Source organism: Diceros bicornis, chromosome 2 (genome assembly GCF_020826845.1).
Source record: "Diceros bicornis minor isolate mBicDic1 chromosome 2, mDicBic1.mat.cur, whole genome shotgun sequence".
Lineage (NCBI taxonomy): Eukaryota > Metazoa > Chordata > Mammalia > Perissodactyla > Rhinocerotidae > Diceros > Diceros bicornis.
The window spans coordinates 17,911,978-17,933,231 of NC_080741.1; the positions used below are offsets into that span (position 1 = coordinate 17,911,978).

A 21,254-nucleotide genomic window follows, 5' to 3' on the forward strand; every position below is an offset into this window, starting at 1 on the left:
CCAGGCGCTTGCCCACATCACCCTGCTCCTCCTAGGCTTGCTGCCCTACCCTGGGCCCCACCAGCACCCCTCACTCACCCAACACCCAGAGGCTCCTGACATGGCAGGCTGAGAGGTGGGTGAGTCCACGTGAGACGGGGGATCGTCCCCTTTGGCCCCATCCTCCTCTCACCCCCTCCCTGTCTCCCACCCAGCTTGCTTGATTTTGGTCAGCCTGGCTCAGGGGACCTTGAATAAGAAAGACCCTGGCAAAGCGCAGGCTCTCTTCTGGGCTACAGAGGTTGGCTGTCCATCCATCTGTTGGCCTGACCACTGGTCAGTTAGCCCTGCAGCAGCTGACTGGGGCTGTCCTGTGTCCAGGCTTCCTGTGAGAAAGGTTGAACTTGGATGAATGACTTTGAGGCCCAGCGTCCCTCAGGGGCCTCCCCACAGTACCTTGGGCACCTGTTGCCAGTACACACTTGGCTTTCTTGGGGTGTTCCATCCCCAGCTGACCGTGGGCAAGGGAGGAAGCCTGTCTGGGTGCCAAACCCACCTCCCCCAACGGGATCCCATATGGCGTGGCCCCACCGCACCCTCCACCTACCCCCAGGGTGCTCTGTGGCACCTCCACCCCAGGCACCATGGCCATAGCAGGACCGTCCTGCCTTGAGCCCCTCAGGGGCTAGCAGCATTGCCTTGACACTTCCTACAGAGCACTCATTCCTGAAAAGTTAACAGGGAATCTGCAGAAAACCCAATGGTAGAGAGAAGGGGATTCTGTCACCACCCGTCTAGGGGCTACGAGCTCATTGAAGTGAGACCAGTCTCTTTACTGCCTACCCCTGGGGCTGCAAATAGGTTCGTGTTCCCCATGAGTCTCCAAGAGGACTGGAGGAATTGCCATAGTTCCGAAACCAACGCAACCAAGGAACCCTCTAGGAGGTAGAGCTCTGAGAGCAGTGTTCCAGGCTTTGAGAATCATGTTGAAGGTCAAGCAGTCGTAGCTCCTCAAAAAGACAGCAAGGCCTGAGCCAGGCAGCCCTTGCCGGCAGGTCTCAGCAGTTGACAATTTGTGTTTCCAGCCTACCCCTGGGATCGGTCCAGCCTGAAATCCATGCCTCTGGACCTGCGGCAGTTTGAGAAACTGGACACCTATGCCTCACAGGTAGGAGAGCCGACCCTCTGCCCACGGGTCCTCCCAGGGTGGTTGGAATTCCCGAGCCAGGGTAGCAAAGCCTCTCCCCAGGTGCCCCCTGAATGTGTCCTGAGTCCCTGGGAGGGGTGGCTGGGAGTGTCTTTCACAGCGAGTGGGTGGGGGACAGAAGGCCCAAGGCAGAGGCCCCTGCCCAGGACCGAAGGCTACTCCATCCCCCTACCCCACCCATGATCCTGATGCTCCTACCCCGGGCTACACACCCTGCAGCTGCCCCATTGGCAGGCCCCTCTGACAAGCCCTATCCTGCCCTCCCCTGCCCATTTGGTCATTGCTGCTGCTGAGCCATGCCAGCCCCAGCCCATGAAAGAAGGGAGCATGAGGATGGGGGAGGGCCATGGACATAGATGGGCAGCCCCCACTGTGACCACAGCCGTGCTCACCACTGGAGCACGTGGGCTCCAAGCTCTCACTCCTCTGGGCCAGGGCACATCTTGTGGGGGAGGCAACTACAAGAGCTGAAGCACTAGGGACACACTGGCGTCCTGGGAGCCAGGCAGGAGCCTGCCCACACAGTCTGATAGGAGTGGCCGAGGGGCTAGAGCCATAGCTGACGTCAGAGTGAGCCATCCTAGGAGGGTAAGCAGGGAGATTATCTACTTTTAGAAAGACCACCCTGTGGTTGGCATGTAGTAGGTGCTCAGGAACCTTGTTTGTTGAATTGGTGAGTGGATGGATAGGAGCAGGAATCAAGAAAGTCAGATTAGAGGCAGGGACATCAGTGTAGGGGCATCCAGCTGTCTTGGCAGGAGGAGGCGTGACCTGGATAAGCCGGGACATTGAGAACAGAGAGGAGCGGAAAGGTCAACACTGAGCTGGAGGCAGAGGCGAAGGCCTCGGCCCCCAGTGTGTGTGGAGTGAGGTGGAAGGCAGGAGAGGGGCTCGCAGGTTGCTGGACTAAGTAACGGAGCGAGGGCAGGGCAGTTCCTCACCACGAGGAGCAAGGGAGAAGGAGCAAGTTGGGGAGGTGGGCGGTGAATTTGTTTAGGGGGCTCTAGGGCCTGTGGATATCCACTGGAAATGGCCGCTGGGCAGCTGGATATCCGAGCCTGGAGCTGTGTCCAGCCTAGAAAGGTCTGGGCCAGAAACACTGATTCAGGAGCCATCAGATTTAGCCAAGAGCTGAAGCCATAGTGTGGGTGTCATCTTGAGGAGGGCAGGACAGGGGGTCCGAAGGGCCTGGAGCCGCCAAAGAGGCTGGGCAAGGCCAGGAAGGATCGGTGTTCTGGAAGGTGCGGGGAGGGGCTCCCGGAGGGCAGGCGTGGTCAACAGCGTGCGCCGTGCAGTTGGGTCAAGCGAGGGTGGGACAGACTTGTTTTCACTCTGTCGGCACTGAAGCACTTCTTACTGCCAGAGAGCCGGTTCAGAGGAGGGTTGGAGGCCTCAGCCAGACTCCGGCGGGCTGAGATGCAAACAGGGAGTGAAGGAGGAGAGAGTGGGGAGAAGACCCCACAGCGGCCTGGCAAAGAAGAGGGGGTTAGATGTGGCCCGTCCTGAGAAAGAGACTGGAGGCGTTCTGAAGGACACAGCACACAGGCGGGGATGGGAAAGCCAGGACAGAAGGGCGGGGAGGACACAGGCAAGCGAGGGCACGGCCTGAGGAAGAGCAGGCCCTCCAGAGGCAGGGGGCCTGGACTCCAGGCCGACAGGAGCTGGCTGAGCAGGCGGGAGAGCAGAAGGATGGGGAGCAGGAAGTAAGGAAGTCCCGCTGGGGCCTCGTGGAGTCTGAGGCTGGGTCATGTGCGAGAGTGAGGGAGGGGCAGGGGTGTCCAGAGTCTGAGGAGGGTGGGGTGTGTTGTAATGGCCGCCGGAGGGGGTGGGACAGGCTGCTGGCCAGGCTCAGAAGGCAGTGCCAGGAGCCCAGCTGAGGCCAGAGACCCAGCCACAGAGCGGTGGATGGCCAGGGCAAGCTGCCACGTAGGGCCAAGAGGTGGGGACCAAAGGAGCAGAAGCCACAGGACCAAAGTCTGGTGTTAAGTCAGGAGTCAGCCAGGCCCTAGTGTGGGCCTGCCATGTGTCGGCGCTGTTCCAGGCCCTGGGAGAGGGGCAAAGACAGGACTGTGGAGTTGGTGCTGGAAGAAAAGGCGGCAGAGAGCAGCTGGGTGAGTGGGAGAGAGAGGAGGGGCCCTGGAGTTCAGACGTGAGCAGCGGCTCCAGGAGACACGAGGTCAGGGAGCACCCTCGGGTCAGGGCCGAGGGAGGCGGGGCCCCTACTGCAGGAACTAACTCCCAGTTGCCCCAACTTCTCAGGAAAGATTGAACATGGTCAGGCTGCCTTTCCAGCAACACCAACCCTGTTTCCTCCTGAGGGCCCCTGTGAGAAAACCTAATTTGTTCTTTTTTATTATTGCAGTAAAATATATATAACATAATATTGCCATTTTAATCATTTTTAACTGTACAACCCAGTGGCATTAATCACATTTACAATGTTGTACAACCATCGCCACTATCTACTTCCAAATGCTTTCCTCGCCCTAAACAGAAACTCTGTACCCATTAAGCAATAACTCCCCAGGTGACGGTCAAGAGTGGCCTGGACGAGCTGGTGAGCGACCTGCTCCAGGAGGCCCACAGTGACCTGGAGAAGGTCCGCGCCATCTGGATCTGGATCTGCCACCACATAGGTAGGCCCACCTGTGGCGCCACTGCTCTGGGATCCCTGGATGCCACTCCCTGCAGGCCCTCTCCCAGGGGAGCATCTCAGGGACTCAGTCGATCACCAGGGTATATAGAGTGAGATGGACATGGAGGAGTGGGGTTCCCAGATGGCTGGATTGAATAACCAAAGGCTGACCAAGGAGGGTACAGCTCGCCGTGTGCTAACAGTCTCCATGAAGGGTCGTTGGGTGGGGGATCCCATGTGGCCCTCTGCCCACAGCCAGTGGCCAGAGCTGAGGCCCTTGCCCAGCCACAGCCTTCCCTCCATCCTGGCCTCCTGGGAAAGCTGCTCCACAGAGATGAGAACTCAGGACAGAAAGTCATCTCCAAGAAGGATGACCATCGGTTGGGGAGGAGTCGCAGCTGTTGGAAAAGTTATTGCAACGCCAGAGGCCTCTTAAAGTACCAATGCCAAGAAGGGCGGGCTCTCCTCTCCCTGCTCCCTGTTCCCACATCAGCAACCTTGGCCGTGGTCTCAGCCCAGTCTCCAGATTCTCAGAGCCACCTCAGGGGTCTGGGTCTGGGCCTGTGCAGCTGCCCACAGCTCAGCACAGGACAGCCTTGGGAGTCTCACCAGGTCATGCCAAGCCCCATGGTGGTTGCTAGGGGATGCTGCCCCTTGCGATGGATGGAGGAGCCAGGTGATGGAGTGGACTCCTCGTGTTTTCCCTGTGACACAACGACCAGTGGCGCTCTCCTGACCTGCTGCCACTGGGCTTTTCCTTTGTCCTCCCGGAGCAGGAGTTAGGGGTGTGGCTCAGAGCATGAACTCACCTGACGCAGACCCTAGGGCCTGAGGGGCCGGCTCCTCCCACCCCAACTCCAGCAGCTCAGCCTGGGCCTTAAGGGGGCAGGATCAGAAACAGAGCATTTGGTAGGACATTGTTTACTGCCTCTACCCTGATACAAACACACAGACACACACACACACACACACACACACACATGCAGTCCCTTTGTGCCCTCAGTGGCCACAGCGATTCTTGCTTCAGGGCCTTACCGCAGGCCTGGGGCTCTCTTGTTCGCGGAGTGACAGGCTGTGTGACAGCAGTCTTCTCTATTTGGGCAAGCTTCAACAGTCGCCCAGTGCGCCCCCTGTGGGTCAGTGTGGGGCCTTGCCCTTGGGGCAGCACAGGGGCGGGCCAGCAGGGACTGAACTGCTCGCAGAGCTGCGTGGTGGTGGGGACAAGCAGGCAGAGCCCCCCACCCCCTTGCTGTCTTGATCCCTTCCCCTCCCAGCCGTTCCTCAGAGGCCTGGAGAGCCAGGTGGCCTGCCCTGCCAAGGCCTTGCTCTTCCTCTCTCCACCTGCACAAAGAGGTGACATTGCCCAGATCTCGCCCAGGCTGGGTCCCTGGTCCCATTCAGCCCACAGCGGCTTCTCCCGGTCCTGAGGGAGGCCGGCCTGAATGATGCAGAAAGCACAGCCGAGGGTGGACCCCACTCCTCTCCTCTGCACCAGACTCCCGGGACCTGGCTCTTCACAGCCTCCTCCTCTGCCCTCCAGAGTATGACATCGAGGCTGCCCAGGAGAAGGATCGCCAGGCCTTCAAACCCACTGACATCCTGCGGACCCAGAAGACCAACTGTGACGGCTACGCCGGGCTCTTTGAGAAAATGTGCAGGTACGAGAGTGCTCCAGGGAAAGGCAGGCAGTCCCAGGGCTGCCCACCCCGACCCACCCCCTTCCCCTTTCAGAGCGCCGTATGCCTTCACCCACATGCCAGGCCTGAAACCTGAGTTTGCAAACTCTGTTCTGGAATCCAAGTGAGTCCTGGAAAGGTCAATTTCTCCCTTTTTAACACCAGCATAATTGACTTTGTACCATCTGCCCGGCTTCGCGATGCATTAACATAATGGCAGATGAATGCACAGAGATAATTTGGTTATAAAAGGCCCTTTTTCCACCTTCTCCCATCTCTGTGCAGCTGAAGGTTAGAAGAATGGCAGATCTGAGAACGGGAGGACAGTGGCTGCTGTCACCAAGGGGACTGTGAAAGGCTGTCCTCCGGGCTGGCGCAGGGGCCTTCTCGGGGGAAACAAAAGCTCTCCTACCTGAAAAGATGTGTTAGTTGGAAAAGCTGAATAACGAGGAGGCAGCTTCTCTCTTAGAGCCTCTGGGCTCCATTTTCATTGCTCTGGGAGTGAGCACTGGCCAGGTTGCCAGGGCGGGTGACAGCAGGCAAGTGGCTGGTAAGGAAATCATTGCTGGTTCCAAGTGACCTCGAGACAGACTCAAGGCTGGGGGAGCCCCGCTGACACCCGTGGCTTCCTGGGCCCACTCTCTGAAGTCTGCTGGGTTCCCCGGGAAGTAGTCAACCAGCGCTGGGGGCCACCAAAAAACCCTCTCCGCAGGGGGATGGATGGACTGCTGCCCACTATCTCTGCAGGCCTCTGGGAGTGGGTCATCTCAGGCACCCGGATGTCAGCCCACCAGGACTGCAGGTGGCGATTCACCAAACCACGTGTAGCAACAAACACTTAGAATCCACAGGTGGCAGCTGTGATGTGTCAGTGTTGCATGGGTGGCCACAAGACGTCCTGCTCCTGGGGGACTCACAACCATTCCTGGCGTGACCCCCAATTGTACAGCCTCCCACCCCTGTCACCACTGCCAAGCATGAACAGGCGCCTGGCCCTGTGTTGCTCCAACCCTCCTGCTTGCTCTCCGTTCTTCTCTTGCCCCACCTCTAAGGCCCACCCCTGAGACCACAGCCCCAGAGAAAACCCAGACAGGTCAGGGTGCAGAGGACACCAGCCCCTCCGCTCCCCAGCCACTCCGCCAGAGCAGCCCTCTCCACCCCGCATATTCCCACTGCCACCCCCCGCCCCAGACCCAGATGCCCCCACGTGCCTTTGGGCCTCTCTAGGAACCAGGATCCTCACCAGCCCCCTGCCGGGGCTCCCCAGGCCTCCAAAATCTGACCACAACCGCCCTTCCAGCCCGGCCCCCTTGACACTGCCCGCACTTCACCTCCTCAGGCTCACTCTGCTCCCCTCTCCCCAGTGCTCCTTCCAGGCCCCACTCCAGGATGGCTCACCACCTCTCCCTCCCTCATCAGCACACCGTATACGCAAGCTCATGTCTTGCCTTATGCTTTTATTTAAGAAGTTTTCCAAATTTAAAAAAAAAAAATGCTTATTAATTGTAGTTGATTTATAAAATGCACAGAAGCAAAAGGAAGAAAATTGTTACTGTGAGTCCTACACTCAGAGATCACCCTTCCCAGGCTTTGTTCTATCCTGTAGGTGTGGCCTGTGCTCATTCCTTCCCATGTGTCTCATGGATCTTATACATCTTTGGCCCCTCTCTCTCTTTCTGCTTCCCCCTGGGATTCTGCATCTCTACACACAGGAGGCCCTCAATGACAGGAAATTCCTAGCAGACTCATCTGAAATAGGTCTTATTCTCTTTTTAAATAATGGAATAACCATCGATCTGTTTGCAGCTTTATTTGTGCCTCGCATATTTCAGAACATAATTTTTTTCATCTGAATTAGCAAGTTTGAAAACATTTGGGGTTTTTAAGTCACAGAATATATCCTTCTTTATCCAGGACAAACTTTCCAGCATGGGATAGAAGGAATGCTAGACTTTTCCAGTCCTCAGTTTACCTGTCCTTAACTTACAGTCCTCGATTTACCACTTACTAGTTTTGTTCCCTGGGGAGGGCACTTAACCTCTTGGAGCCTCAGTTTCCCCATCTGTACCCTGGGGACTATAGTGCCTGGTGGCAGGACTGCAGGACTAAATGAGAACATGCAGTTTGGGGGTTGCTAACCTGACTTTGGGGTTGTTTTTTTAACCTTTCTTGCCTGTCTTGAGTATTGGAGTGGTTTTGCTCTGTAGAACTTTCCTACAGACACACATAAACCCACATAGACTTAGAAAATTGACACTTGCCTTGAGTGAAACTGTCAGCTTTTTGGCCTGGTCCAGATGCTTAACAATAGCCATATTCTGGCCTGCAGCTGATCATTAAAACACATCCCAACATTTTGCATCATTTAAAGTTAGGTTTCAACCTGCCAGTTACCATGTGCAAGATTCTTCACGTTTCCCAGGACGTGTAACAATAACTCCCAGTTCCCTGAATTCCTTTAACTTTTGCTGTAAAAATTGGTAACTCACGCATGCATCACCTTCCTAAATTCCCCTTACCTTTAAAATAACTGCCGAAGGTTTGGTAAATTCGTTAGCTGATTCCTCAATAATCGAAGACATGTAATCCACACTTACTGATTTATTCCTGCTTAGTTGTCAGAGTTGCCTCTTAGCAAGAGTTGTACCCACATGGCCATCATTATTTCTGCCAGTCCATTCCGCCTCCCTGCAATGGCCTCATTAAAGACTGATTTAATAAAGTAATTTGGTGGGGAATTCAGATATTTTTGCAACATCATTTCTTTCCTCATCATCTTGCCCAAGTAACTGATGTGAGGTTTTTGTTGGTGTTATTGCTTGTAACTGCTGGTCCAGTTTCCTTCGGACTTTCTATCGTCCAGCATTAATGTCTCTCCTTTTGCCTCAATTCCCCACAGCCTTAATGTATTTTACTTAATTCCCAGGCAGGGGCCCAGATTAATTCCCCAGGTTCCTGCCACTGAGTCAGCCTCCAGTACATCCCTTCCCCCTGTTATCACAGCTCTAACACCACCAGTGAGCAGATTTTCCAGAAACTTTCGATAAAGCCAGGAGCTTATTACCAGTTTGAGGCTTTGATGCTGAGGGGACTGGTTGTCACCAATCAGATGTCAGCAGTTTTCCATCCCTCCTCCAGCTGTCACAGAGAGCAAGAGCAGTGGCAGGATTCTGCTCAGCATGATGTCCCCGATGATCCCAAAACAGCACTTGGTTCCAAAGGCCCCAAAGGCTGGGAAGTGACTGGCTCAGCCTCCTGGGAGAGGCAGATACACTGCACAACCTTAGATTATCCCCAAATCTGACTTTCTCATATAGGGCCTCGAAAAGGGAGATCTAGACTCCCCCCACCCTTACAGAGACACCAAAGGATAGTGCTCACAGAGGATGAATTACGTCACTAGAGCAAACCATCCTCTAATTTCGGTCTGCACATCACCCTTAACGTTATAGATTAAAACAAATCTTGGTGTATAAAATGACCAGTGCAATGCTAAGCCTCCAGAACTGTGAATCAGGACGACTGTGTCCTGCTACTGATTTGGCCACTGACTGGCTGTGTGTTCCCAGACAAGTCAGCCTCCCTCTCTGAACAGCTGACTCCTCACAGGCCTGAGATCACGCCTCAGGGGCTCTAAACAGGGCCCTGGAGTGAGAATTATTACTGTGATTACAGTTACTGACCTTGCCGTAAGGGTGGTATAAGAAAAGAGAAAGGGGAGCGTATAGCAGAAATCGACACTGTCAAATTTACAAGAAATCAACTACATAAATTATGTAACGTTAAGTCATGGTTATGCTTGTTCTGTGCAGTATAGAAAACACCATTTTTTGTCAGTTTAGAATTTACCTGTACTGCAATAATGTTAACTTCCTTGAGGACCAATGTTTCGGGAACAGCAAGACCCTAAAATTTCTAATTCACAAATGCTTGCCCAGTTAAAGTGACTATTGGGCTTGAAGTTAATGAAACCATATTTCCTAATTTCGCTATTAGAAATCACAATATTTTCAATAAGATACCAAAAAAAAACAGCAATCTTCGTTGCCCTCCTCCCTCCCTTTTTTCCCACATGGCTCAGACATCCTGGGAGAGGTGTCAGAGTTGGGGAAGTCTGCTCTGGTCAGAGCCTGATGTGGACAGGGCGCACTGCCTACCCCAGACAGGTCAGTGACCCTGCCTGCCAGTGGTGTGGCTACAGCAGCTTTACACGGTTCCTGCGGCAGGGCCTGGACCATCTCTGTATAAAATGATGGTTACAGTCCAGATCCGCCACCTCCACGTTTAATGTCATTGGCACTGGGATTTTCAAAACTGTCAAAAGTAAAAACCAAGATTCTGCAGCCTGAGGTTATTAGAGCTCCTTGGGTGATATTTTGGGCTCTAGGATGACTGGTCAGAGCTATTTCAGACGTGGAAACATTTCTCACCCTCAGCCCTTTCTTCAACGCTCTCCCAGCTCTTTCAAGCAAATTCCTCTTCCCTTGGGTTCCCCAGGGCTGTGCTTATCACCAGCATTTTAGTGACGCTCACATATCTGCCCCACTATGAGCACATCTGGGGCGGCCAGTGAGCTTTATTTTTGGAATATTATATTTTATTACGCTATAGTATTTATTATATTATTTATTATAGCATAGCATGGCATGATGGTACATTACTCCCTGGTGCCTGGTGCAGTGCTTTGCACATCGTGTGTATAGTCGGTGATCTTTTGATGACATGAAATGGTCTTGGGTCATCCTGACTAGCAACCAGCGGCTGGAATTACTAGTTCCACAATTTTGCATGAGAATTATGGATTATTAACAACAATGCTTTACAGTGTGACTTTTTTGTCCAATTCATCTTGCACATTGCTGCCAGGTAATAAAATGCCCTCACATCACGTCGAGCAGGGCATAAGCTTACAGCTGAGCCTGGTTTTTCATCTTTATTCTGCCCCAGGCATTCTGCACAGCCTCCAGCCTCTCCTCAGCCTGTCAGAGGAGAATCGACCCCCAGGGATCACTTAATGCCAACGTTTCTTTTTTTCCATGCCAAGGTCACACTGAAGGTGACCATTAGAGCGGGGAGTAGAGCCCTGATCTCCTGGCTCAGCCAAGGGACGCCCACTCCAGCCCGGAGCCTCCAGGAAGACGTCCTGCCGCTCACTTGTCCCTCCTTCAGCCCTTTCCAGGCTTGGGGCGGGGGCTCTCACTCCTGTTCCCCACTTGGTTCTCAAATCTTACCTCCACTTCACCCCCTCAGAGGGAGGATACCCCCTGGCACAGTGCACGGGGACACGGCTTCTCCTAGGAGGACGCTCAAGCAGAGTGTGAGCTGGCCACGCCGCCCGCATCAGATCCGGCTCCACTTTACCGCAACCCCTGGAGGCCGCGTGGACGGTCGGTGCTCTGCCTTCCTTCCTGACTCCAGGGGGCACTGAGCAGAGGACGATCATCAGTGGGCAGTGTGTCCAGAAGTCCACAGCTCCACTCAATCCATTCACCTTACTGCAAAGCAGGCCGTTCTCTAAACGTCACTGTTCCCAGGTCTCCCCTTATCCATACTCCACGTCATCCTGAAATTGGCATGCACAGGTGTTCTGGGCAAGAAAGAAAATAACTCACCAAAGAATGTAATTTCAAGTAGTATTTATGGATTTTTTCCAGTTCTAAAAGTAACGCATGATCATTATTGAAAATTTAGAAAATATAGAGAAGTCTAAAGAAGAAAATGAAAATCACCCATAATCCCATTACCAAGAGACCAGATGACTTCTGCGCTGTCTCTCTCACTCTGCCGTCCCCCTCTGTCTCTCGTCCTCAGTGCACACGCACGCGCGCGCACACACACACACGCACACACACAGGCATTGTGCTGATGGTAGAATTTTATAGGCTATTTGCAATTAGCATTGTGTCAGGAGCATTTCTTACCTCCCTAAACACTTTTCACATTTCTTCTCCTCACCTGCTCTCTGAGTATGTGGAGCCCACCTCCTATGGAAGGCCCACCTCACCCCTACCTCCATCCCACCTTCCTGGCCTTGCCTCGCCCCTCCCTGTCTGCTAGCTGTTTCCTCTAAGACTGTAAACAAGTTCAGACCTCCCATCCTGGGAACACCCTCTCGGCCTGCATCCCCTCACGGCCCTCCTCTGCAGCGGGGCAGCTGAATGAGGCAGGGGCTTCTCCAGGGGTGCCTCCTGCCGCTTCTCTCCTCCGCGGGCTCCTCGGCCCGCCGCCTCCTGAGGCCTCCTGCCTCTGGTCCGCCCTTCTGCCCCGGGAGTTGGTTTTGGTCTTTACCAGCAGACAGCCCCGGACATCAGGATCCAGTTTCTCTTGCTCTCTGCCCCCGCCCCCCAGTGCTCCCGGAATCCTTCCCACAGGCCCAGCTGGTCTGTTCTTGTGGGATCTCTTAGACAGCCTGGGAGGTCTGGACGTCCTTTTGTGAAGCTGCAGGCAGCAGCTCAGGGCTGCGAACATCCAAGCCCAGAAGTCACCTCAGCAGAGTGGCCTACGCCCTGCAGGGGAGGGACGGGGTCGTCGTGGGCACAGGAAGCAGCACCACAGCGGGGTGCAGTCTGGTAACCTGCAGGCTCCCCATTTTGCCTCATTGACTCAACAAATGATAAGTGGATAGAGATAAGTAATATTTAATCTAATATTCTACTAACTTAATTAAATATTGGTTTTTATAGGGAAAATTTTCCCCCATTCCTATAGTGAATGAGTAGCCGTTTCTCCCCATTACCTGAGAGGCTCCATGCCCTCAGGTTTAGAGCACCTGAGGCAGCCAACCTGCTCCATGGAAGGACCCCGACCACTAGAGGCCGCCTCCCTGAAGGAGGCCCGGCTGATCTCGGGTGCAGACTCGTGCTTGTACTTACAGGAAGGTGAATCTGGAGGTGGCGGAATCCACCAGGCCACTGCACCACCGGGTGCAGAGTCCTCTGAGCGGGGTGCATGGTCAGTGGGGCAGCGCGTGCAGCGCTCAAAGGAGCCGCATCTAGGGGCACCAGGCACACCCGGATCTCAGAGATTGTGTGTGTATTACACCCGTCTTCCACAACCGGAAGGAAAGTGTCTTGAAGATGAGGCGGCTTTTTCTAGTCCACACAGAGGCCCCAGCAGGGCCAGCACAGGGTGTCCCCCGGGTCAGGGTAGCAGCATCCCCTTGGCTGCCGTTGGGGTGCAGCTGTTGAAGAGAAAGCCGGGGCCGTGGCAGGACCCTCGGGGCTCTTGCCTTGGCCTCAGGGGGTGCCCACAGCCCGGGTCTGGGCCTCAGGGTGTCAGCTACAAACGCCCAGATTGCAGCTTGCTCATGATTTCTGTGGTCCCCAGAGGAGACCAGCCCACCCTCCACTGTCCAGGCCTCAGACAGTGGGGCCAGCTTGGTTGTGAGCAGTGGGGGAGCACACGGAAAGCTCCAGCTGACTGGTCAGCATTTCCCATAGGACAGCTACCAGGGACTCCAAAAGTGTGGCCAGGGCCATCAGTCAGCAGACGACAATGCACCGTGTGGCCCTGGCAGTCGGACTTGAGCAATCCTGGCCATGGGCCAGTGCTCCCGGGTCGGGGCGGGAGACCCTGGCTGCGCTGCCCCAGGGTCCCCACACAGATATCCTTGGGCAGGACGTAGTGGGGGAGTAGGGCTCAGCTTCCCTCTGTACCTTCATGTCTGGCACCCTTCCCTAACACCCCACCCATGTCACCTGCACCCAGCTTCTCAGCCACATGTTCAGAACCTCCCTGGTTCTTCAGGAACATCGCCATATCCCTGGTTTCCACGTTCTTGCAGTCCTCGCTGTTGCCCCCATCATCCTGAAGAGCTGCTGGTGGAGCATCAGGCAGGCTCTGCCGAGAGACGTTTCGGGAGTGATTTGCACAGTCTCGAGGGAGGAGCAGACAGCAGGGACTGCGGCCAGCCCTGTGCCCCCTTGTCCCCCGGGGTGGAGATAAAAGCTCTCAGGCTGTACATACATGACTGTGTGAGGGGAAGAAAAGAGGAGAGGCACAGAAGGACTGACAGACAGCAGAGCTGCCTGAGGCCTCGGGCCACAGACAGACAGACTTTCGGGGGGCCAGCCCACAGGAGCATACTCTCAGACCCCCTCCCGCCCCCAGGATCGCTGGAGTGCAGTGCATGACCGTGCCCGGCTACTCCAAGGGCTTCGGCTACCAGACGGGGCAGAGTTTCTCCGGGGAGTTTGACCATGCCTGGAATGCCGTGTACCTGGACGGGAGATGGCACCTGGTGGACAGCACCTGGGGCAGTGGCCTGGTGGATTCCGCCACCTCCAAATTCACCTTCCTGTAAGTACACGTCTCTGTTCTGCTGCATGTCTGGTCCGTGGAAATGGAAGAGGCGTGTGGTTGAGGGTGGAGAAGGCCGGGTGGGAGGGGAGCAGAGCTAGGGTGGCCTCGACCTGCTGCTGCCGCTGCCTCCCTTCCTCCCACGCTGCAGTGAGCTCGCTCCAGGCCAATTTTACAAGGGCCCAGACCTTTCTGTCACCTCACCTTCCCCCAACTAAATCCCTGCTCCGGCTCCCCGTGGCTCCCCCAGCCTAGTGCTGAGAGCCTCCAGCCTTTGCCCACAGCCACATGTGAGGAAAGCCAAGGCCCAGAAGCTTCTTTAACTGTCTGTAGGTTCCCTCCAGGCCTCTGGCCCATCAACTACTACTGTGCACAGATGCCAGCATCCTCTCCTCCTGCTTCCCCCAGACACCGGCCTCCTCCTCCTCTCTGGGCTGAATGAGGCCGATCACATGTCTGAGGAAGGGGTTATGGTTTGTGGGAAGGGTGCTGTCGGTGCGCAGAGCCGCTGTGAGCCACACTGGGGCAGGGAAGCTAGGGTGCAGGGGACAGGAGCATGTGTGTCCTCCAGGGCTCTGGCCAACTCTGGCCTTAAGCTGAGGCCGTGACATTCCTCCTGCATCATGATGTCCATCAGCAGCTCAGATTCCTTTTTATCTAGAAAATGAGAGTATTGTCTCTGATTTTTGCAGTTTAAATCTTGACAGTCCCGCACATGGGACAAACACAAGTGCACGCACACCCCCACACACACAGGGCTGTGCGCTCACACGCGTCCTCTGCCTCCGTCAGCTCTGGGCGCCACTCGCCTTGGGCTGAGTGAAGCCTCCCCCATCTCAGATGAGTCTCCCATTCTTCCCGTGATCCCCATCACTGACATCAGACAACCACGTCTAGGGGCCCCAGGGACCATGGAAGGGCCTCCCACTGCACAGCTGCTCAGGCACAAGACCAGCTGGGGGCGGAGCTAGCTGTTGCACCAGGCACCCTCGCTCTCTCCTTCCCTCCACTCACTGGCCTGCACCTGGTCCGCGGGTCACACCTCTGCTCCCTTCACATGTCTGTTTGGCTTTGAGAGCAGGAGGAGCCCATTCCCGCCTGAATACAGTCATGGGCTGTGGCCATCACTTAGCTGGGGCCTCAGACCTGCCTTGGCTCCCATTGCTAGAAGCAGACACTGAGGAGGAGTCTCCAGTGCCCACATTAGGATTGGACGTGGTGCCTCTTCCCCTTCAGGGTGACAGTGGGACCCCTTCTGTGGGTATTTTGGCCAAAAGAAGACCCCAAAGACGCCCTGAGAGCCCTGCCTCCCCTCGGCAGAGCTGGGGCCTGCTCCCCCTACATGGCTACTGACCTACTTTTTCCGGTTCTAGCTACAATGAATTCTACTTCCTTACCCATCCTGCACTGTTCATCGAGGACCACTTTCCAGACAACAAGAACTGGCAACTGCTAAAACCTCCTCAATCCCTGAGGCAGTTTGAGAGCAACATGTATCACAAGAGTGAATTCTACAACAAGGGGATGCTGAGTGCCCAGCCAGAGACTTCCACGATCAAAACAGGTAATCCGGGGGCAGGGGCCAGGCACCGGCACAGGGACAGGGCGGCCTGCTCGTGCCTCTAGGTCTGGCCCACGTGGGACTGCCCTAGCAGGGCCCCAGAAGGGCCTGTGAGCTCAGTGTAGGCTGTATGTGTGTGGGGAAGTGGGGGCTACTGAGGCCACCAAGGCCGTCAGGCCATCAGGGCAGGATGTGGCCATAGGTCACATTTGCAGGGACAGAAGCCCACACAGAAGCATAAACCAAGAAGGGGTACATAGGAAGTCTGCAGGTTTCCCTAGCCCCTGAGGGCTGCACTCACCGTCCATGTCAGGGAGCCGGGCTGGCCGGTCCCATGCTCGGTGAGTCTCTTTCAGCTCACACGGCAGAGATCCCACTGCCTCTGCCCTGGCTACACCGCCTCCCAGTTCAGGCGTCCACCAGGAGCTCACGATCCTGCTGTGATCTCCTCGCAATTCCTGGCAGAGAGCATGTGTCAGCCTAGCAGAGATGGGATCTGTGTGTTGGTAGTCTAACCAGCTAGTCGGGAGCCTCGGGGGTCTCCAGGACAGAGGTGGGAGGAGGCTTTCTTGGGGAGATGGCCCATAGCTGGGACTTGGGAGCTGGAGGAGAGCAGGCATCGTCGTGGTAGACGAGGACGGACATGTTCTGGAAAGGGCATAGCAAGCCCTCCACCCTCTGAGCCCAGGCCCCCTAGACCAGGGCCGGGCTCCAGGAGCAATGCCTGACCTCCTCAGTGCCCTTCCCTTGCCGGCCTCAATGCCCATTGGCTCTGCCAGCTGCTCTGCCTTTCTCCCTCCTGGAGGCCAGATCCAGCCTTTCGCAGCCAGCTTCCCTGGGGCTGGGCAGTGCAGGACCCCAAGCTGAGCTGTCCCCATGGCTAGCATGGACCTCCCCATGGGGCCCACGGGCAGCTAGCTGGGTGTGTTTGTGCACTATGAGACATATAAGGGGCCAGACCTGGGGTCCCAGAACTGTGGTCATGGGCCTCGCAGAGCTGTCTCCAGCGGACGGTGTCTTATGCATCTCCGAGGTCCTGGGGCCTGGTCCGGGGCTGGGCACACAGCCTGGACACGCTGAAGGGTCAGTGCACGCCCCGTGCTTCCGCCAAGGACTGCCTGTCTGCACCATCTCTGCCACCAGGGGGCCTGTGTCCTCCCAGGAGGAAAGGCCTGAGCTCACATGGGCTGTTAGCACAGGATGGCCTGTGGGTGGGTCCAGAGCCGGAGGGGTCTCACTCCACACTGTGGGGTGATGGGGACCCCAAGGAGTGTAGGGGTACCCACGTTAGTACCAGCCGACTTGTCCCTTCCACTTCACAATGGTTCCCTTAACCAGGCTGCTGAGCTCTGGAATACTTTTTAAAACGACAAACACCTGGCGGCTCCTGCTGCTAAAGGGACAGCGTGAGGTTGCTGTCTTTGGAATGCATTTCCTGCCTTCCGTCAGATGGGAGCCTGTTCTGTCTCTTGTGGCCACGGAACCACAGGGAAGAAGGGACCAGGTGGCACCAGCATCAGATCATGCCACTGAGCAGAGTTCGCCTTTTCAAGAGACATAGAAATGTAAACAGTGGGTTCTTGATACGTAGTAATGTACAATTTGATTCTGTATTCATGATGCATATGCAAAGAATATCTCTTTGTTGGAGCTAGTTAGGTTAAGAGTGGGGCTGGGGAGGAAGCAGAAGAGGGAAACTGAGGTGGGCAAGAGGCAGGGAAGGAGGACACAGGAGGGGAGGTGGGAAGCCAGGGAGAGCAGGAGCTAAGGAGGGCTAAGGGGAGCAGGGAGAGGGTGCAGAGGAGGTCACAGGCTCCTACAGAGTCCCAGGGTCACCAGCCCTTTATTTCAAGTCTTCCAGCCATTCAACTGGCCTTTGCCAAGAACCCTCCGGGCCGGGCACCCAGCCAGGCACTGAGACAAGGTGAGAAAGGAGGCAGGTGGGCCCTTCCCCATATTGCCCATGCCCAGCAGGGAGGACAGACATGGAACAAAACTAACTCATCACAATGGGGCCACGCTCCCTGAGGGAGATGCAGGGCTAGGAGAGAGGCTTCCGGGCCCCTCAGCCTCACCTGAGGAGTCGGGAAAGGCTTCTTTGCAGTCAGGACATTACATTGAGATCTTATCCAGGCTTGGGGGAAAGCGGTGGAGGGAAGAGCATGTGTGAGGGCCCTGGGGTGTGAAGGTGTGTGACCCTGGAGGATGCCCTGTGGCCCTGAGAAGGAGGCAGGAGGGGACAGGCCTCTCCACTGGTCTCTAGTTTGATGTGACCCACAGACATGAGTCCAGGAATGAGCAGGTGGATATTTTCACAGGAGCCCTTGGGCTGCCGTGTGGAAAGGTGCTTGGCAGCGAATTGCACAAGGTCCTCACAACCAACTCGGATGCGAGAAGGAACAGGACAGGGCCAGGAGCAGTTGAGGGCTGAGACAGCTTCTGCCCACTGAGCCACCTTCCAAGAGGAAATGAGGGGAGAGGGAGGTTTCAACCGAGAGGATAACAAGACTATTGTTCTTGGTCACTTTCCTTTGGGGGTGACCTTGGGACAGATGTCCCACGGCAGCTGAAGGCAGTGGAGAAAGAGTGTTGACAAAGAAAACAGCATAAAAGCACAAAGGACCCCACAATTAGTTTAATGGAAAGGGAAGGAATGGCAGCAGAGATCAGGCAGTGGTCAGAAGCGGGGAGGAGGGCCAGGCTGGAGAGGGTGAGGAGAGAAGAGGACTTCCAGGAAAGCATGGCCAGCAGCCTAGATGCTCCAAGGATGTCACCGAAGACTTTGGAAAGTGGGGACAGAGGCCAGATTTCAGAGAGCTAAATGGGTGGGGGGACCTGCAGTGGTGGGGTGGTGTCGGGGTCTCAGGGAGGTGAGGAGTTGGCCGTGTCTGAAGAGGCAGGGAAGGTTTTCCAGATGGAGGAGCCCCTGAAGGAGGCAGAGGGGAGGGGCTGGCTGAGCTCCCATCCCTGTCCTGCTGCCTGAGTGGGCATTCTCATTCCCAAGTTGGAAGCTGGCACTGAATGCAGTGGCTGAGCAGCCTGGGGTCGGGGTCTAGTGGCAGATCAGATGCGAAGTCCCCGGGCACTTGTCCTAGAGCCCAGGCACGGCTTTCTGCCTCCCCAGCAAGAGCACTGGGCCCCAGATAGGGGAAAGGTTACAGTGGGCATGGATCAGACAGCCTGTCTCCTGAGCTCATCCATGAACAGGGCTGGGGAGGTTGCAGGGATGAGGAGCAGGTGTCGCCTTCTGAGGGGAAGGCAAGGCTAGGCTCCCAGAAAAACCACTGCCCCTCCCTGTGGTCTTGCAAGGCAGGGAAGACCAGGTAGGAGAGTCCTCATGGGCTGCAAAGACCAGAGAACTGACCACCTGTCTCCAACAAGCAATCACCAGGACAGAGGAAGACAAAACCGCAGGGCAAGGGCAGTGGCAGAGGGAGGGTGGAGGCAGAAGACCCGCCCGTGCACTCACGGCCTCTTCATTCCAGAAACACGGCTGAGACAGCCTCTGCCAGAAGCATGGGGGTTGGGGGAGAGGAAGGAGCAGCCCCACCCCTTGAGCACAGCCTCCAGGAGGGGCCCTCCTTGCCCCTTGCCCTGCTCTGGAATCGGCTAAGCTTCCATGCAACCTTCATATAATGTGAATCCAATGGGTTGGGCTGGGGGGCAGATTTCTTCTTGAGACCCCCAGCTTTCAGCTCCCTCAAAGAGAACCACCTAAAGGGGATAGGGGGACCCTCCCAGTGGTGTGCTGCAGCCGGCCTATGTCGTGTTCAGTGACGTCACACGGGTTGCTTAAATGCTGGGGTGAAAGGATTTACACCACGGGAATAGGTAAAAACTACAAGTCCGGGCTTTTTCTCCCAGAGAGCCAGTTGTTCAGCATTTACCAGCACAGGAGCACATCCTGGACCCATCTCCCCTGACCTGGGCTTTCTCTCCACAGTGAACGGGAAGGCCATGGTGACCATTGAGAGCTGTGCCCCGACGCTGTTCATGTTCATGCTCAATGGCAAGCAGGAGCATGGGCTGCTGAGCCTCCGGAAGAATGGGATGAAGCTGGAGGTGTACCCTCCCACCGTGGGCACCCACAAGCTGCAGATCTTTGCCAAAGGCAACTCTGACGTCTACAGCTCGGTGCTGGAGTACACCCTCACGTGTAACCATGTGGACGTTGATGTCCAGCTGCCCGCTGAGCTGCACCAGCCTGTGGGCCCCAGCTGGTTCTCGGAGCAGATGGGCATCATGAAGCCCTCCCACCCGCACCCCATCATCCACACCAGCGACGGGCGCTGCTCCGTCAGCTTCGATGTGGAGGAGGGCGTCAGCGTCCTGGCTTCCCTGCATGGGGACGATGGCCTCATCACTGAGGAGACGCAGCGGCGCTACATCTTCCAGCTGCAACGGGAGAAGCGGACAGAGCTGAAGGTCCAGCTGCCCCACGCCGGCAAGTTTGCCCTCAAGATCTTCGTCAAGAAGAGGCAGGAACCCGGCAACTACCTCTTCGTCTTCAATTACCTTCTGTGCTGCACCAACACCAAGGTGAACTGGCCCGTGTTCCCCGAGAGCTTTGGCAACTGGGGGCAGGACAATGAGCTGCTGGAGCCTCTGACGGGTGTGCTTCCCGCCAACCGGAACGTCCCATTCAAACTGAAGCTGCACGGCATCGCCAAAGCCCTGGTGAAAGGGCAGGACACGTGGCCTCTGACCCTGAACAGCGAGGGCTACTGGGAGGGCAGCTGCAGCACAGCCGGCTGCCAGGAGGTCTACGTTATGGTGCTGGAGAACGCCAACCACAACTTCTACTCCTACATCCTCAAGTATAAGGTCAACGCCCAGTGAGGGCCCGGGGCCCCCTCACGCCTCCCAGAGGGCCACGGCCAGGCCTGCCCGGGAGGGCCCAAGGGAAGTGCAGAGATCCCTGGACACCACTGAGTCTGCATGAAATCACTTCTAGGCCTCTGCCTCAGTTTCCCCACTCTGCCGCAGGAGCTGTGATGTTTGTGTTCTGATGGCTTCTCTGATTGTGGCGATGGCCGTGGGGACAGAGGCAAAGGTCCTTTAGAAGAAACAGGTGCTATGTAAATCCAAGGTATTGTAAACTGCCCACACTGCCCAGGTGCCCTTTCTCGTGCTCATGCTGTTGTTCTTGTTGTAGACTTGATGTGGGGAAGCAGGGAGACTGGCCAGGCTGCAGGCTGTTCACGTGATGGAGAGACAATTCTCAGGATTTGCAAGGCTGAGTCATCTTGAATCCTGGAGCCCCTGTCAAGTAACATCTCAGTGTTTCTCACCACCTCCTGGGCCCCAGGGAAGGTGGGACCGTCATTTTTCCCCAGACCTGCCCATCTTCTGCATTCCTGCCATCTCTTCATTCGGCACTTCTTGCTCTTCAAGAGCCCTAGGAAAAAGAACGTGTAGAGAGGAAGCGAGCCGACCAACAACTGGCTGGCGGCCGGTGGCCCTCACAGTCCCTGTGTATACTGGGAACGTGGTAACAGAAAGTTCTGAGGAGACTCCAAAGCAAAGAGCAGCCAGTACCCACTCGTGGGTGACCTTGGTGGGGGACCAGGGGGTGGAGAGACACCATGGCCGTCCTGCAACCTGAGTCTAAGGGATAAGACCTCCAGCTTGCTCTCAGAGGAGCCTGGTGGGCAGTTGGTTCAGGCTAAGGCCTGGGGTGGCCTTCCAGGCCCTTTCAGAGCCTGGGCCTCTGGGCCCCGCCTGCACCCTTCACAAGGAGCCCCAAAACGCCTGCTAGCCCTTGGGGAGCCTTGCCGATAACCCGAAATACAGATCTGGGCAGGGCGGCCGGGGGGTGTAGTGCAAACTCTGCAGTGCAAGCAGACTCCCACAATAACAGGGCTCTGCCAGCCCCAAGGGTCTCTGCCAGCAACGCCA

The 21,254-nt window shown here is 56.1% G+C and overlaps 1 protein-coding gene across 2 annotated transcripts in view; it reads left to right on the forward strand.

Moving 5' to 3' along the window:
- Positions 1-20,195, forward strand: part of KY (kyphoscoliosis peptidase) — a 42,983-nt gene extending 22,788 nt beyond the window's left edge. For both annotated transcript variants that reach the window (XM_058549114.1, XM_058549124.1), the window contains 6 exons: positions 1,065-1,147; positions 3,714-3,822; positions 5,362-5,479; positions 13,607-13,795; positions 15,169-15,359; positions 19,300-20,195. In XM_058549114.1, the coding sequence (XP_058405097.1) occupies positions 1,065-1,147; positions 3,714-3,822; positions 5,362-5,479; positions 13,607-13,795; positions 15,169-15,359; positions 19,300-20,195 (1,586 nt within the window). The remainder of the gene's footprint in view (positions 1-1,064; positions 1,148-3,713; positions 3,823-5,361; positions 5,480-13,606; positions 13,796-15,168; positions 15,360-19,299) is intronic.
- The last annotated feature ends 1,059 nt before the right edge of the window (positions 20,196-21,254 follow it).